Source organism: Aythya ferina (assembly GCF_964211825.1).
Source record: "Aythya ferina genome assembly, chromosome: Z".
In the NCBI taxonomy this organism is placed as follows: Eukaryota; Metazoa; Chordata; class Aves; order Anseriformes; family Anatidae; genus Aythya; species Aythya ferina.
Window position 1 is genome coordinate 30,781,062 of NC_140299.1, and position 16,019 is coordinate 30,797,080.

The 16,019-nt window shown below is 42.4% G+C and overlaps 1 protein-coding gene across 5 annotated transcripts in view; it reads left to right on the top strand.

Moving 5' to 3' along the window:
• The window catches only part of KDM4C (lysine demethylase 4C), a 286,486-nt gene that overhangs the window by 174,886 nt on the left and 95,581 nt on the right, over positions 1-16,019 (top strand). For 4 of the 5 annotated variants that reach the window (XR_014687589.1, XM_084505428.1, XM_084505429.1 and 1 more), the window contains 3 exons: positions 12,715-12,896; positions 13,728-13,944; positions 15,526-15,602. Coding sequence is in view for 4 of the 5 variants with exons in the window: in XM_084505428.1 (XP_084361554.1) it covers positions 12,715-12,896; positions 13,728-13,944; positions 15,526-15,602 (476 nt within the window). In the remaining variant the exon portion in view is untranslated. The remainder of the gene's footprint in view (positions 1-12,714; positions 12,897-13,727; positions 13,945-15,525; positions 15,603-16,019) is intronic. The other variant, XM_084505430.1, reaches the window with a different exon arrangement.

Sequence of the window (16,019 nt, forward strand, 5' to 3'; positions counted from 1 at the left end):
ATTTGTATACTCTTAATTTTATATCACATTCCTTTCAAAAGTGGTGGGCTAGCTAGCCTCCCTTTGAAAGGAGGATATTTTTCTTTGCCTGGGTGAGCTATGGGGTTTGATTTGGTAAAGAAGAGAGAGAGATTACAAGGAGTAACATGCAAGAGCATCACATAAGAGAGCTTGGGTGTCATATTTGATGCAAATGGGCTGAAAGACTGCAGTAAGGAGCATGGAGAAGACAGAGCTATCTCAAAGTAGATGGAAGGAATAATTAGAGATGTTAGAGATCTGAGGCAACATAGGAGGGCTTTAAGTCAAAAAGTAAGTGGAAGTAGTTGTTCTAAACGTAATGCAAGGGGAAAAATAAATTTACTAAAAGTGTTAATTTTTTTGGAGGCTGTAGCAGTTCAGTATGTTTGCCTATGGCATTTTGTCCCTGACTTCATTTGGAATGAGGTTTGAAAATAAATACAAGGCTCTTTAAAGCAAAACAAAATGTTGTAAGAGTATTTCCAGCTTTTCTCCTGGCCTTTGCATTCTTTTCACTCCCTCAGTCTGGAAAGGATTTGTAAAAAAATTTCAAGGGAGAACAGGAATGGTGGAGTTCATAGGTAGTAGCGATGTAAATATTGACCTCATTAAAGCAGAACCAATACAGTGTTGAACATATCAGTGTACTGTAGGCAATGGTAAACCAGAGAACAGTGTAAGAGAACTGTCATTCTAGAATTGGTTCCACAATTAAAAAACTGAAGATAAATTTTGTCTCAAAAGTACCATAATAGGCTGATGTTCAGGGTTAAGACTTCAAAGCCCATGGAAGAATCATTCAGCAATGATAAGGAGTGGTGCAGTCACACAATACCAGAACATCCCAAGTTGGAAGGGACCCACAAGGATTGTGCAGTCCAACTCCTGACTCCACACAGGACTACCTAAAAATCAGATCATATGTCTAAGAGTGTTGTTCAAATGCTTCTTGAACTCCATCAGGCTTGGTGCCATGACCACTTACTTCCCTGGGGAGCCTGTCCCAGTGCCCGACCACCCCCTCAATGAAGAACCTTTTCCTAACCCCCAGCCTGACCCTCCCCTGTGCCAGCTCCATGCTGTTCCCTTGGGTCCTGTCACTGTCCCCAGAGAGCAGAGTTCAGCACCTGCCCCTCTTCTCCTCTTGTGAGGAAGTTGTAAGCTGCAATGAGGTTGCCTCTCAATATCCTCTAGGCTGAACAAACTAAGTGATTTCAGCCTCTCCTGTGTCTATGTCTCATATGTCTTCCTGGTTAGACCTTCCTTCATCCTTGCTGCCCTTGTTTGGACACTGTCCTTCAATATCCTTAAATTGTGGCATCCAAAACTGCACACAGTACTGCACCATCAGCCTGCTGTTCACACTGTATAGTAAGAACTTGTAAAGCTGTATGCCAGTCCTTTTTTTTACCAGAAGGATGTTGTCATAGACAGTAACAAAGGCTTTGCTGAAATTCAAAAAGATCACGTCTGCTTGGCTTCCATTGGTCAACTAGATGGGTAATCATAGAATTGTAGAATCACAGAATGGCTCAAGTTGGAAGGGACCTTCCAAGGATCCTTTAAAAGATCATCTAGTTCCACCCTCCCACCTGTAGGTAGGGATGCCACACATGAGATCAGGTTGCTCAAGGTTCCATCCAGGCTGGCCTCAAGCACCTCCAGGGATGGGGCATCCACAACTTCTCTGGGCAACCTGTACCAGTGCCTTACTGCCCTTACAGTGTAGAATTTTCCTCTTAATATCTAGTCTAAATATATCCCCTTTCAGTTTAAGAACGTTTCCCCTTGTCCTGTCATTATCTACCTGAGTAAAGAGTCGTCCTCCATATTTTTTTATAAGACCCCTTTATGTACAGAAATATGTTAATCGGGTCTCCCCAGAGCCTTCTCTCCTCCAGGCTGAACATCCCCAGCTGTCTCTGTCTTTATTCATAGGAAGGGTGCTCCAGCCATCTCAGAATCTTTGCAGCCCTTCTCTGGACTTGCTCTAACATGTTCACATCTTTGTTGTGCTTGAGGCCCCAAACTTGGATGCAGTACTCCAGGTGGGGGCTCACAAGGGCAGAGTAGAGGAGGACAGTTACCTCCTTGTACCTCTGTTGATGCAGCCCATAATGCAGTTGGCCTTCTTGGCTGCAAGAGTGCACTGCTGGCTCATGTTGAACCTTTCCTCCACCAGAATCCCTAAGTCTGTCCCCTCAGGGCTGCTCTCAAAGAGTTGTTCTCCCATTCTGTACTCCTGTCTGGGATTGCCCCAACCCAGGTGCAGCACCTTACACCTGGACTTGTTGAACTGACTGTGATTCATGTGGGCCCACTTTTCCAGCCTGTCCAAGTCCCTTTGAATGCTATCTCTTCCTTCTGTTGTATCAACTGCACCACTCAGCTTGGTGTCATCTGCGAACTTGCTGAGAGTGCACACAATCCCGTTGTCTATGTCATTGATGAAGATATTGAAAAGCACCCGTCCCAAGACGGACCCCTGAGGAACACTGCTCGCCACAGGTCTTCCCCTGGACATAGAACCATTGATCATTGCTCACTGGGTGCAGCCATCAAGCCAATTCTTTATCCAGTGGATGGTTCACCCTTCAAATCCATATCTTCCCAGTATAGAGATTAGGTTGTTGTGTGGGACCCTGTCAAAGACCTTACAGAAGTCAAGTAGATGATATCAGTCAGTCTTCCCTTGTTGACTGATGCAGTCACTTTATCACAGAAGGCCACCAGATTGGTCAGGCACAATTTACCGTTGGTGAAGCCATGCTGGCTATCCCAGATCACCTCCTTGTCCTGCATGTGCCTTAGCATTGTCTCCAGGAGGATTTGTTCCATAATCTTACCAGGCACAGAGGTGAGACTCACTGATGTGTAGTTCCCCATATCTTCCTTTCTACCCTTTTTAAAAATGGGAGTTATGTTTCCCTTTTTCCAGTCACTGGGGTGACTGCCATGATTTTTCAAATATAATGAAGGGTGGCTTGGTGACTACATCAGCCAATTCCCTCAGGACCCTGGGATGTATGTCGTTAGGGCCCGTAGACTTGAAGTTGTTAAATTGCATCAGGAGGTCCTGAATCTGCTCTTCACTTACTGTGGGGGTCCTCTGCTCCCCCAGCCCCCACCTAGAGGTTTGGGGACACGAGATGTGGGAAGCCTGACTGGCAGTGAAGACCAAGACAAAGAAGTTGCTATGTACCTCAGCCTCCTCCAAGTCTGTCGTTACCTGTTCTCTGTCTTCATTTGTCTGAGGTGCTTCACTCTCCTTAGTCTTTTCTTTTGCAGCCAGTGTACTTGTAGAATCCCTTCTTGTTACTCTTTGCATCCCTCGACGAGTTTAGTTCTGTCAGTTCTTTGGCTCTCCTGATCTCATCCCAGCACTGGGACGGCCTTCCTGTACTCTTCCCAGGGCACATGGCCCTGTTTTCACTGTCTGTGCATTTTCTTCTGCCTAAGTTTGACTAGCAGGTCCTTATTCAACCAGGCTGGTTTTGTACCTTCCCTGCTTGATTTATTGCATATGGGAATAGAGAGCTCATGCTCTCCAAGGAAAATATCCTTAAAGAATTGCCACCTCTCATCAGATCCTGTGTGCCTAAGGGCTGTGTCCCATGGGATCTCATCCACTAATTCTTTGAACAGCTGGAAGTTTTCTCTTCTGAAGTTCAGGGTCCTGACTTAGCTCTTAGCTGGACCTATATCCCTCAAGATCACAAACTCAATCAGGGTGTTTTCACTGCAGCCCAGGCTTCTTCCAATCTTAACCTCTTCAATGAGCTCTTCATTTCCTTTGTCTTAAAAGGAAATTAAGTTAGTTAAACAGGACTTTCCTCTTATGAACCCTTGCTGGCTTTGATCAATGACTGTGTTGTCTTTCAAATGTTTTTCGATAACTCCCAGAATAATTTCCATAATTTTCCAGGCATTGAAGTGAGACTGACGGGTTTGCAATTACCAGGCTATTCTTTCTTACCCTTCCTGAGAACAGGAACAATGTCTGCCAGCTTCCAGTCATAGAATCACAGAAACATCGAATGGCTTGTGTTGGAAAGGACCTTAAAGATCATCTAGTTCCAATCCCACTGCCATAGGCAGGGATGTCATCCACCAGATCAGGTTGCCCAGGGCCGCATCCAGCCCTGGGCAACCCTTGAACATCTCCAGGGATGGGGCATCCACTACAGTCAACTGGGACCACTGCAGATTCCCAAGACTGTTGAAAAATAACAGAGATGTCTCATGATGACATCAGCCAGCTCTAATTACCCTAGGATGAATCTCATTGGGCCCCGCAGACTTAGGGACATTCAGCTGCAGAAGCAAAACTTGCACAGGTTTGGATTTTGCTAGGAGTTTATCATTCCAACAGTCATGAGATGGAAAGATTTCAGGTCCAAAGTGCACAATAGATATAGAATATGTAAGTTATACACCCTCTCAATAAATTGTATATTCCTCTCTGTTACCTGGACTGATCAAGCCCTGAATTCACTGTGAGGTCACAAGAATGATGAAAATATTTAAAATAATGGCAATATAAGCTCCTAAAAGGAAATGGTGCCAAAGAACAAATTTGGAGAAAAAAGTTAGCAAAAACAAAGCCACATTTGAGACCATTCTGTGAGGAAAAAATAAATAGATAATAATGGAACTATAAGCAGAGATTTCACATCTGTTTGCTTTACAGATCTGGAAAATTTCAAGTAACAGAAGAAATGTGATTGGACTTTAAAAAAAAAAAAATCTAAGAGCTTAGTAAAGTCTTTAAATTAAAAAGAAAAAGGAAAAAAAAATAATTCAGAAAACTAAAAAAGTGATCCTGGCATTTTATGTTTCATATCCTACTTATGTTTGGCTGTTTCTTCATTGCTATTCTTCTGCAGCTGCATTATCCAGAAGAAAAAACTGCTGCTGAATATTGACTTGGTGACAGCTTTTTTTTTTTCAGACATTTTGCATTTTCCTTCTATATGGATTATTGGTAAATGTTTATTGAATTGACATGAGTTCTTCTGAGAAACTATATAAAATGGAATAAAATTCACATTCAGGATGTATTAATTACTTTTTTGAAACACTGAGCTTGCTTGTATACAGATATTATAATTCCAATTTTTTCAATGCTGATAGAAATGTTATAAACTTTATAGTGCTTTTGTAGCAACTTATGACAATTTATCATAGGAGGAGACCCATAAAGCTTCTGTTTTTTTGTTTCTTTTTTTTTTTTAAATGGATGGAGGCAGTCATGGGATGAAAGAATGTGATGATTCAGCTTAATGTTCTTCACTGAATATTTCTGTTGTTGGAACTTTCTGCTTCTGCAATAAACATGTTTTGTTAAATACAATATTAGAAACAGACTGCATACTTTAGACCTTTTTTGTTATCTGAGAGTTCTGTTCGATGACTTTTCAATATTCTTTGCCATTTTGCCTTCCACATTCACACAATTTTCTTCTGTTCTAATTGCACCTGTGTGTCTTCTCATTGATTGAAGATCACTGCCCACTTGAATGAACAGAACCACAGATCTGATCATTAATCAGAGCACATATATAAGGACACAATTTGGGGGGGGGGAAAATTTTAAATTTCCTGTCAGGAATGCTTTCCACAATGAAAAAATACTTCCCTCCTCATAATCCATATATTTTGCAGGTAGGGTCACTAGATAGCCTGTGAAGATACCTTGAGGTTTCCAAACAGCTTAAATATGTGATTAAGCTGAAATTCTGGTGTTGACTCAGTCATTAATAATTATGCTATTGATTTCTTTGGGACAAGGCTTTACACTTGGTCTCCTTTCCCAGGATTCCTTTTTCCATGTCTTTCTCAACAGCAAATGACTATTAGATTATGCCTATTGGGTAAACTCTTTAAGCATCAACAGTATTTTTACTCTCCAACTACTCTAGAGGCTTAAATAGTCAACTTTATGAATGAGCGCTACGCAGACACACAGCTCATAAATAAACTTCTAAAACATCTAGAACAGATCACTAGTATTATAAAACAATTTTTTCTTGCAATGCACTACAGCATGCAGTGTACCCGTCAGTCCAGCTATATCATAGATCTCATTGTTCCCCATTATATACTGATTATAACTTTTCTTTTGGAAAACGAGTGACAGATTACACAAAAAAAATGAGAGGTGCTGTTTGTCTGAAAAGAGTGATATGTCTGGTTCATCATGGCTAGATACATTTTGGCTGGGAGGAGCTTAAAGCACAGTACATGGCCAGATAGGTGGCGGCGTAGAGGTTTGAGGAATTAAGGAGTGGAGACAGAGACTTTAAAGCTGTGGATGAGTGTGAATAGAAATTCTAAATAGAAGAGCTACTGAAATGCTTTCGAATACTTTCTGTTGAGCAGTCAGCTTATGACCTAGTTGTCGAAGTGCTTTTTTGTGTGCTTGTCATGATGCATAATTCCTTTAGACTTTGTATTCATTCTCAGATTTTCTTTATAGTTGTTTGATTTCATTGTTAATGAACATGACAAATTCAATATTGTTTGTCTCTGTTCCAAAAAGCCAATATAACCAATTGTTTGCTGTCCTGGTTTCAGGACAGAGTTAATTTTCTTCCTAGTAGCTGGTAGGGTGCTGTGTTTTGGCTTAGGATGAGAAGAGTGCTGATAACATGCTGATGTTTTAATTGTTGCAGAGCAGTGCTTACACCAAGCCAAGGATGTTTCAGCTTCTTGCTCTGTCCTGCCAACGGGCAGGCTGAGGGTGCAGCAAGAGCTGGGAGGGGAGAGACCCAAGACAGCTGACCCAAACTAGCCAAAGGGGTATTCCATACCATCTTACATCATGCTAAAGAATATATAGAGGTGGCTAGCAGGGGTGGGATGGCCAGACTGCTCGGAGTTAGGCTGGGCATCGGTCAGCAGGTGGTGAGCAATTGCCTTGTGCATCACTTGTTTGGTACACATTATTATTAGTAGTACTATTATCATCATTATTGTTATTATTGTTATTATTTTTCTGTCTTAATAAACTGTCTCTATCTCAGCTCACAGGCTTCACTTTCCCGTTTCTCTCCCCCATCCCAGAGAGGGAGGGAGGAGGGTGAGCAAACAGCTGTGTGGTGTTTAGCTGCCAGACGGGTTAAACCACAACAGTCCTTTTGGCACCCAGCGTGGGGCCCAAAGGGTTGAGGTAACGACAGATCTGACCATAGTGTGTTAAACTAAAACTGGTGTAAGTATTAGACCTGCTTAGTAGTTGCTAGTCATAATGCTGATTGCTTTAATCTCAAGTCTGCTGTGCCTGTTTTCCAAATTGAGTATTATAGCACGTTACTTTCTGTATGTGCTCTCTGTCGTGCTGTTTATCCTTTCTGGGTGCTGGTTTAAGTTCATTATGGTACTGTGTGTTGTAACAGTGGCTTATGATACAATGAAATTTCTGGTCATGACTCTAACGTGGTATTTGTACTCAGCACTGTTGTCGACTCTATACTTTGGAAACCATATCTCAGAAGCTGTTAGCAATTACACCTATTGCCTTTTTTCATCAGGGAGCCAATTTGTGTTGGGGAAAGGGAAAGATATTTTTTCCTAATTGTTCACTCTCCCTTTTTCCTTCACTGCCCTCTTATCATCCGAGCGTGTTACAATAGCTCTCCAAGATGCTGAATATGCTTTGGATACTCAGACCAGCATGTTCAGGCATTGACAAAGCAATTGGAGATGGAGCAAGATCTCACAGCCTCTGGAGGTGTCTCCTGTCAGCTGTGAGGGAAAGGTATCCCTTCAAGAAAGAACTTGTATGTCTACCAGGCAAATGGACCACTGTGGAGAAGGGAATCCAGTACCTGAGGGAATTAGCCGTATGGGAGGTGATTTATGAGGACCCAGACTACGGACAAACATCCACAGATCCAGATGAAGTCAAGTGTACACGACCCATGTGGCGGAAGTTTGTACGGAGTGCACCATCATCATATGCCAGTTCATTGGCAATAATGGCCTGGAAAGAGGAGGAGGAACCCACAGTGGATGAAGTGGCTAAACAACTCCAGCAGTATGAAGAAAGTCTGTCTTCTTCCTTACAGGCCTGCGTCTTGGCTGTGGAGAAACTTTCTGAAGAGTTCCACCAACTTAAAGAGAATTTATCTTCCTCTCTACCTGAACAAAGCAATGTCCACTAACTAAAAGAGAATACTTTGGAGAAATTGTCTGAAAAATTCCACCAACTTGAAGAGAGATTATTTTCCTCCCCACCTGTACAAACCAGCTATCAGGGGTAAGCATTCATCCACACAAGGAAGACGATATGGTGGGTACACACCCCGTGCCACCCTGTGGTTTTATGTATGAGACCATGGAGAGGACATGAGAAAATGGGATGGAAAATCTACCGTGACCCCAGAGGCACAGGTACGTGAGTTGCAAAAGAAAGCAATTGGGAAAAAGGGATTCTCTGAAAAGTTTGCTGCTCCAACTTCCAACAGGCAGTCCTTTAAACACAGAAATGAAGAAGATTCTGACAAGGATTAGAGAGGCCCTGCGTCCAGCCAGGGGGAGGAAAATGACAATTGAGTTTATTGGACTTTGTGGGTTCGATGGCCTGGCACATCAGATGCACAGAAGTATAAGGCTTTAGTAGACACCAGTGCACAATGTACTCTAATGCCATCAAGCTATAAAGGGCCAGAGCCCATCTGTATTTATGGAGTGACAGGGGGATCTCAGCAGTTAACTGTACTGGAGGCTGAAGTGGGTCTGACTGGGAATGAGTGGCAAAAGCACCGTATTGTGACTGGCTGGGATGCTCCATGTATCCTTGGCATAAACTGTCTTAGAAGAGGATTTTTCAAGGACCCAAAAGGGTTCCGGTGGGCTTTTGGCATAGCTGCCTTAGAGACAGAGGATATTAAACAGTTTTCTACCTTGCCTGGTCTCTCAGATGACCCTTGTGTTGTGGGGTTGCTGAGGGTCGAAGAACAGCAAGTGCCAGTCACTACCACAACTGTGCACTGGCAGCAATATAGCACCAACCCAGACTCCCTGATGCCCATCCATAAGCTAATTCATCAACTGGAGAGCCAAGGAGTGATCAGCAAGACTCATTCACCTTTTAATAGTCCCATATGGCCAGTGCGAAAGTCTAATGGTGAGTGGAGACTTAACAATGGACTATCGTGGCCTGAATGAAGTCATGCCACCACTGAGTGCTGCAGTGCCGGACGTGCTGGAACTCCAGTACGAACTGGAATCAAAGGCAGCCAAGTGGTACGCCACAACTGATATCGCTGATGCATTCTTCTCCATACCTCTAGCAGCAGAGTGCAGGCCACAGTTTGCTTTCACTTCAAGGTGTGTCCAATATACTTGGAATTGGCTGCCCCATGGGTGGAAACACAGCCCTACCATTTGCCATGGACTGATCCAGCCTGCACTGGAACAGGGGGAAACTCCTGAACACCTGCAGTACATCGATGACATTATTGTGTGGGGTGACACAGCAGAGGAAGTTTTCGAGAAAGGGAAGAAAATAGTCCAACTCCTTCTGAAGGCCAGTTTTGCCATGAAACAAAATAAAGTTAAAGGACCTGCATGAGAGATCCAGTTTTTAGGAATAAAATGGCAAGATGGATGCTGTCAAATCCCAATGGATGTGATCAACAAAGTAACAGCTATGTCTCCACCAACTAGCAAAAAAGAAACACAAACTTGCGTAGGTGTCATGGTGTTTTGAAGAATGCACGTTCCAAATTACAGACTGATGGTAAACCCACTCTACCAAGTAACCCGTAAGAAGAATGAGTTTGAATGGGGACCTGAGCAACGACAAGCCTTTGAACAAATTAAGCAGGAAATAGTTCATGCAGTAGCCCTTGGGCCAGTCCGAAATGGATCAGATGTAAAGAATGTGCTCTACACCGCAGCCGCGGAGAATGGCCCCACCTGGAGCCTCTGGCAGAAAGAGCCTGGGGAAACTTGAGGTTGACCCCTAGGGTTTTGGAGTCAGGAATACAGAGGATCTGAGGCCCGCTACACTCCAACCAAAAAGAAGCTATTGGCAGCATATGAAGGAGTTCGATCTGCTTCAGCAGTAGTCAGTACTGAAGTGCAGCTCTTCCTGGCCAGTCCTAGACTGGATGTTCAAAGGAAGGGTCCCCTCTACACATCATGCAACTGATGCTACATGGAGCAAGTGGGTTGCACTGATTACTCAGCGGGCTTGAATAGGAAACCCCAGTCACCCAGAAATCTTGGAAGTGATTATGGACTGGCCAGAAGGCAAATACTTTGGGATATCACCAGAGGAGGAGGTGGTCTGTGCTGAAGAAGCCCCACTGTACAACAAGCTACCAGAAAATGAGAAGAAATATGCCTTGTCCACTGATGGGTCCTGTCATATTGTGGGAAAGCATTGGAGATGAAAGGCTGCTGTATGGAGTCCTACACAATGAGTTGCAGAAGCTGCTGAGGGAGAAGGTGAATCGAGTCAGTTTGCAGAAGTGAAAACCATTCAGCTGGCTTTAGATATTGCTGAAAGAGAAAAGTGACCAGTTCTCTATACTGATTCATGGATGGTAGCAAATGCCCTGTGGGGGTGGTTACAGCAGTGGAAGCAGAACAACTGACAGCACAGGGGCAAACCCAAACCCAAATCTGGGCTGCTGCATTGTGGCAAGATATTGCTGCCCGAGTAGAGAACATGGCTGTAAAGGTACGCCACATAGATGCTGATGTGTCCAAGAATCAGGCTACTGAAGAACATCAAAACAACCAGCAGGTGGATCAGGCTGCTAAGACTGAAGTGGCTCAGGTGGACCTGGACATAAAGGTGAATTATTTATAGCCCGATGGGTTCGTGATACCTCAGGCCACCAAGGTAGGGATGCAACATACAGATGAGCTTGTGATGGAGGCATGGACTTGACCATGGACACTATAGCACAGGTTATTCATGATTGTGAAACGTGCTGCAGTCAAGCAAGCCAAACGGTCAAAGCGTCTTTGGTATGGAGAACGATGGCTGAAATATAAATATGGAGAGGCCTGGCAGATTGATTACATCACACTCCCTCAAACTCGCAATGGCAAGCGCCACGTCCTTACAATGGTGGAAGCAACCACTGGATGGCTGGAAACATAACCTGTGTCCCATGCCACCACCCAGAACACTATCCTGGGCCTTGGAAAGCAAGTTCTGTGGCAACATGGCACCCCAGAAAGAATAGAGTCAGACAATGGGAATCATTTTGGAAACAACCTTATAGACACTTGGGCCAAAGAGCATGGTATTGAGTGGGTGTGTCACATCCCCTATCATGCACCAGACTCCGGGAAAGTTGAACGATACAATGGACTGTTAAAGATTACACTGAAAGCAATGGGTGCTGGGACATTCAAAAACTGGGATACGCAGTTGGCAAAGGCCACCTGGTTAGTCAACACTAGGGGATCTGCCAACCGAGCTGGACCTGCCCAATCAAACCTGTTATGTACTGTAGAAGGGGCTAAAGTTCCTGTAGTGCAGGTAAGAAACATGCTGGGTAAAACAGTTTGTGCTACTCCTGCCTCAGGAAAAGGCAAACCCATTCATGGGATTGCTTTTGCTCAGGGGCCTGGATGCACTTGTTGGGTAATGCAAAAGAATGGGGAGGTCCAGTGTGTACCTCAAGGGGATATAAAACTGGGTGAAAATAGCCCATTAGGTGAATTGTATCACGTTAATTACTATAAAATACTGTGTCATCACTACCATGATTACTATATACTGTAGATGAAAATGGTGATTAATTAGAATGTATGGGAAAGTGTGTAACCTGAACATGACATAAATGGTGTGGAATAAGGGGTAGATATATGTCCTGGTTTCAGTTAGAACAGAATTAATTTTCTTCCTAGTAGCTGGTAGGGTGCTGTGTTTTGGATAGGGATGAGAGGAGTGCTGATAACACGCTGATGTTTTAATTGTTGCAGAGCAGTGCTCACACCAAGCCAAGGACATTTCAGCTTCTTGCTCTGTCCTGCCAGCGGGCAGGCTGGGGGTGCAGCAAGAGCTGGGAGGGGAGAGACCCAAGACAGCTGACCCAAACTAGCCAAAGGGGTATTCTATACCATCTGACATCATGTTAAAGAATATATAGAGGTGGCTAGCAGGGGTGGGATGGCCAGACTGCTCGGAGTTAGGCTGGGCATCGGTCAGCGGGGAGCGAGGAATTGCCTTGTGCATCACTTGTTTGGTACATATTATTATTAGTAGTACTATTATCATCATTATTGTTATTATTGTTATTATTTTTCTGTCTTAATAAACTGTCTCTATCTCAGCTCACAGGCTTCACTTTCCCGTTTCTCTCCCCCATCCTAGAGAGGGAGGGGGGAGGGTGAGCAAACAGCTGTGTGGTGTTTAGCTGCCGGCCCGGTTAAACCACAGCATTTGTTTTCATGGAATCACAGACTAGTTGAGGTTGTAAGGGACCTCTGGAGGACATCTGATCCAACCCCTCTGCTCAAGGAGGAACACTTCAAACCGGTTGCCCAGGACCCTGTCCAGGTGGCTTTTGAGCCCTTCAAGGAGGAAGACTCCAGCACCTTTCTGGGCAAACTGCTCCGGTGCTCCACCACCTTCACAGTAAAGAAATGTTTCCTGATGTTCAGGCAGAACTTCCTGTTTTCCAGTTTCTGCCAATTGCCTCTTGTTCTGATTTTTTCTTTAAGAACTACCTGAAACAACTGTAATGGAAGAGGATGTTCAAGAGACAGAGACATGGGCTAGGCCTCTGATCTCCCTTTGGCAGACGAGAGTACCTAATTTCAGTGCTGAAAAAGAATACAATGCAGCTTGTGCAAAAAAGGAACCCCACTGTGCCATTTGTACTCTTCTCATGCCATACTATAAGGTAAGCAAGATCCTTAGACTTCTACCTCTGAGTAGCATGTGAGATATCTGCCCAGCTACAGCATTTCCAGTAAATAAGTAGCAAATTAGGAATCAGATAAAATTACGCATTTGGTTTGTATGAAAAGTAAATTAACTCAATGTCATTAAAATTAGTACTGATACTCTATCTACCTGCATTCATCCTTGGTTGCAGACAGTATATACTTTCTGTTTGGTGCTTATGTAGAGAAAAGTTACACTTTTGAAGGTGATGAATCCACACAGGTTTGCATCTTTTAGCTACTTTCTTATATGTCAAATGTTTTTCATCAGAGCCTTTTCCTCATCTTCTTTCTGCAGTGTTGAAAAAATAACTTTTCACGGTACTTCTTAGGAATAGTATTCCCATAGAAACATTCTAATGCAATGTACTGTTCAATATCGGCATATGGAATTTGTGTCAAACAGCAACTAAAAACACTGATACAGTTCCCTAGTACTAATTCTGAAACTATTAAATAGGAAGCCCAACTGCGTGGGAACTGGAAAAAATATTTGCACTGTACCCAGGTAAAAGGCTTAAAGGGAGTCAGTTGTACAATATCATTGAATGCGGTTGCAATAACATTAATTTGCAGATTGAGTGCTTTTTTAGATTTCACAGTTATTTGAATAATTAAGGAACTACAGAATTATTGTGATAGATACCCATAAGCAGTTGATTTTTTTAATAAAACATTGTTAATGGGGAGCTGGGGGAGGAGAAGTCATTTTATCATCATCAAAAGGAGCAGTAAGACAGACTTTTATTTTTTTTTTAACTTAAATATAGATTTTGTTTATTTTCCAGCCAGACAATCATGCAGAAGAAGGTTCCACTTACAGGGAAACAAACTCAGAAGAAATATTGATGAATGAAAATGAAAAATCTAAACCTCTTATTCCAGAGATGTGTTTTATTTATAGTGAAGAAAACACTGAAAACTATCCATCAAATGCCTTTATTGAAGAAGATGGAACAAGTCTTCTGATTTCATGTGCAAAGTGTTGTGTTCGAGTTCATGCAAGTAAATAAACTAATTGCTCAGTTAGCAGCAGTGTAATTTCAAATTGTTTTATTGATAAATGATAGTTAATGAGATTTCTGTTATGTCTAAGTAAGTACTGGGAAAACATTTCCATAATTAATGCTTGAGAACTCTGGCTACATTTTTTTAACCTGTATGTTCTATTATATGTTAATGGTTGCCGTGAAAATAGCAAAGAGTTAACTTCCCTGTAAACCGTCATAACCTTGGAGAGCACAGACTTCTAATTTTTCTTTCAACTCAGAGTGGTAAAAATCCTCTTTTACTCATCATTTTAAAGCACTGCATAATATCGATATATTCTTATTAAGTAGTAAGGGTGAAATAATGCTATTTGAGGGCTTGTAAATATTGCTATTGACTTGAGGTATGCAGTAATTTCCTCCACCTTGCATTTTTTTATTTCAAGTAACTGATGAATGCATGAACATGTAGCAGTATCTTCTATAGATAGTAGGGCTTATAAAGTAAAATAAAATCCATACTTCCAAGTAAAATCCTTACATGGAAGTGTGGTGTAATTGCATAGAATGAATGTCAGTACATTGATTCAAATTGTACTATGTTACTGCAGGAAGAGTTGATGACTTGCTATTGAACTCACAGAAAGTAATAAATACTCTGTATATTTTTTTTATTTTTTTTTTAAGTTTTGGGAAGTGCGTGTATATACACATACATATATGGAATGTATGTTTGTGTATACACACATGTACATGGAATTTGTGTGTATTTACATATACAGAATAGCAGTAAGCCTACCATTAGGAAAGTCTCCTTGGTCACAGGGTCACAGTTTATGTTTGACTAGTGTTTGTACACAGTTGAATTGTACAACATCATAGACAGAAAGGCAGAATATATTACTCTGGGAGTATTGGTTGATAGTCGGCTGAATATGAGCCAGCAGTGTGCTCAGGTGGCCAAGAAGGCCAACAGCATCCTGGCTTATATAAGAAGCAGTGTGGCCAGCAGGACTAGGGCTTACCTGTACTCAGCTCTGGTAAGGCTGCACCTTGAGTACTGTGTTCAGTTTTGAGCCCCTCGCTACAAGAAGGACATGGAGGTGCTCGAGCGAGTCCAGAGAAGGGCAATGAAGCTGGTGAGGGGTCTGGAGAACAAGTCTTATGAGGAGTGGCTGAGGGAGCTGGTGCTGTTCATCCTGGAGAAAAGGAAGCTCAGGGGCGACCTTATGGCTCTGTATAAGTACATTAAAGGAGGCTGTAGCGAGGTGGGGGTTAGTCTGTTCTCCCATGTGCCAGGTGACAGGACGAGGGGGAATGGACTAAAGTTGCGCCAGGGAAGTTTCAGATTGGATGTTAGGAAAAGCTTCTTTATTGAAAGGGTTGTGAGGCATTGGAATAGGCTGCCCAGGGAAGTGGTGGAGTCACCATCCCTGAAGGTCTTTAAAAGACATTTAGATGTAGAGCTTAGTGATACGGTTTAGTGGAGGACTTCTTAGTGTTAGGTCAGAGGTTGGAGTAGGTGACCTTGGAGATCTCTTCCAACCTAGACAATTCTGTGTGATTCTGTGTACTCAAATTAAGTCTCTTATTCTAGGTTGCTACGGTGTTCCTTCTCATGAAATCCATTACAAATGGTTGTGTTCGCGATGCAGAAAAGAAGCCTGGACAGCCGTAAGTTTTATATTTTGCTTGGTTATCTAAAACATCCAAAAAAAAAAAAAAAAGAAAAAAAATAAATGCAAAAACACATGCATTATTCCATACGGAATGTAGCTTTTGCGTCTGTTTTTTACTTAACGCACTTTTGCTGAGAAAAAATTATCTGCAAAATGTTATTAGATTTCAATGTAAAATGTAACTTCATTGAGAGAGACAAACTTGGAGAAGGTCTACACACAGGAAAAAGGGCTTGGCTAACAGAATATAGATGTAAAACCTTGTTCAGTGAAATAAGTGAAAATTTAAATGCACATGAGAGAGAGAAAATGAGATTTGCTGAAAATATTTTAGACTTTTGGTTATGTATGTGTGGGCAGCTGGAGAATAGAGAAAGGGAAAGAGAATAATATATTACATTCAAGAATGAAA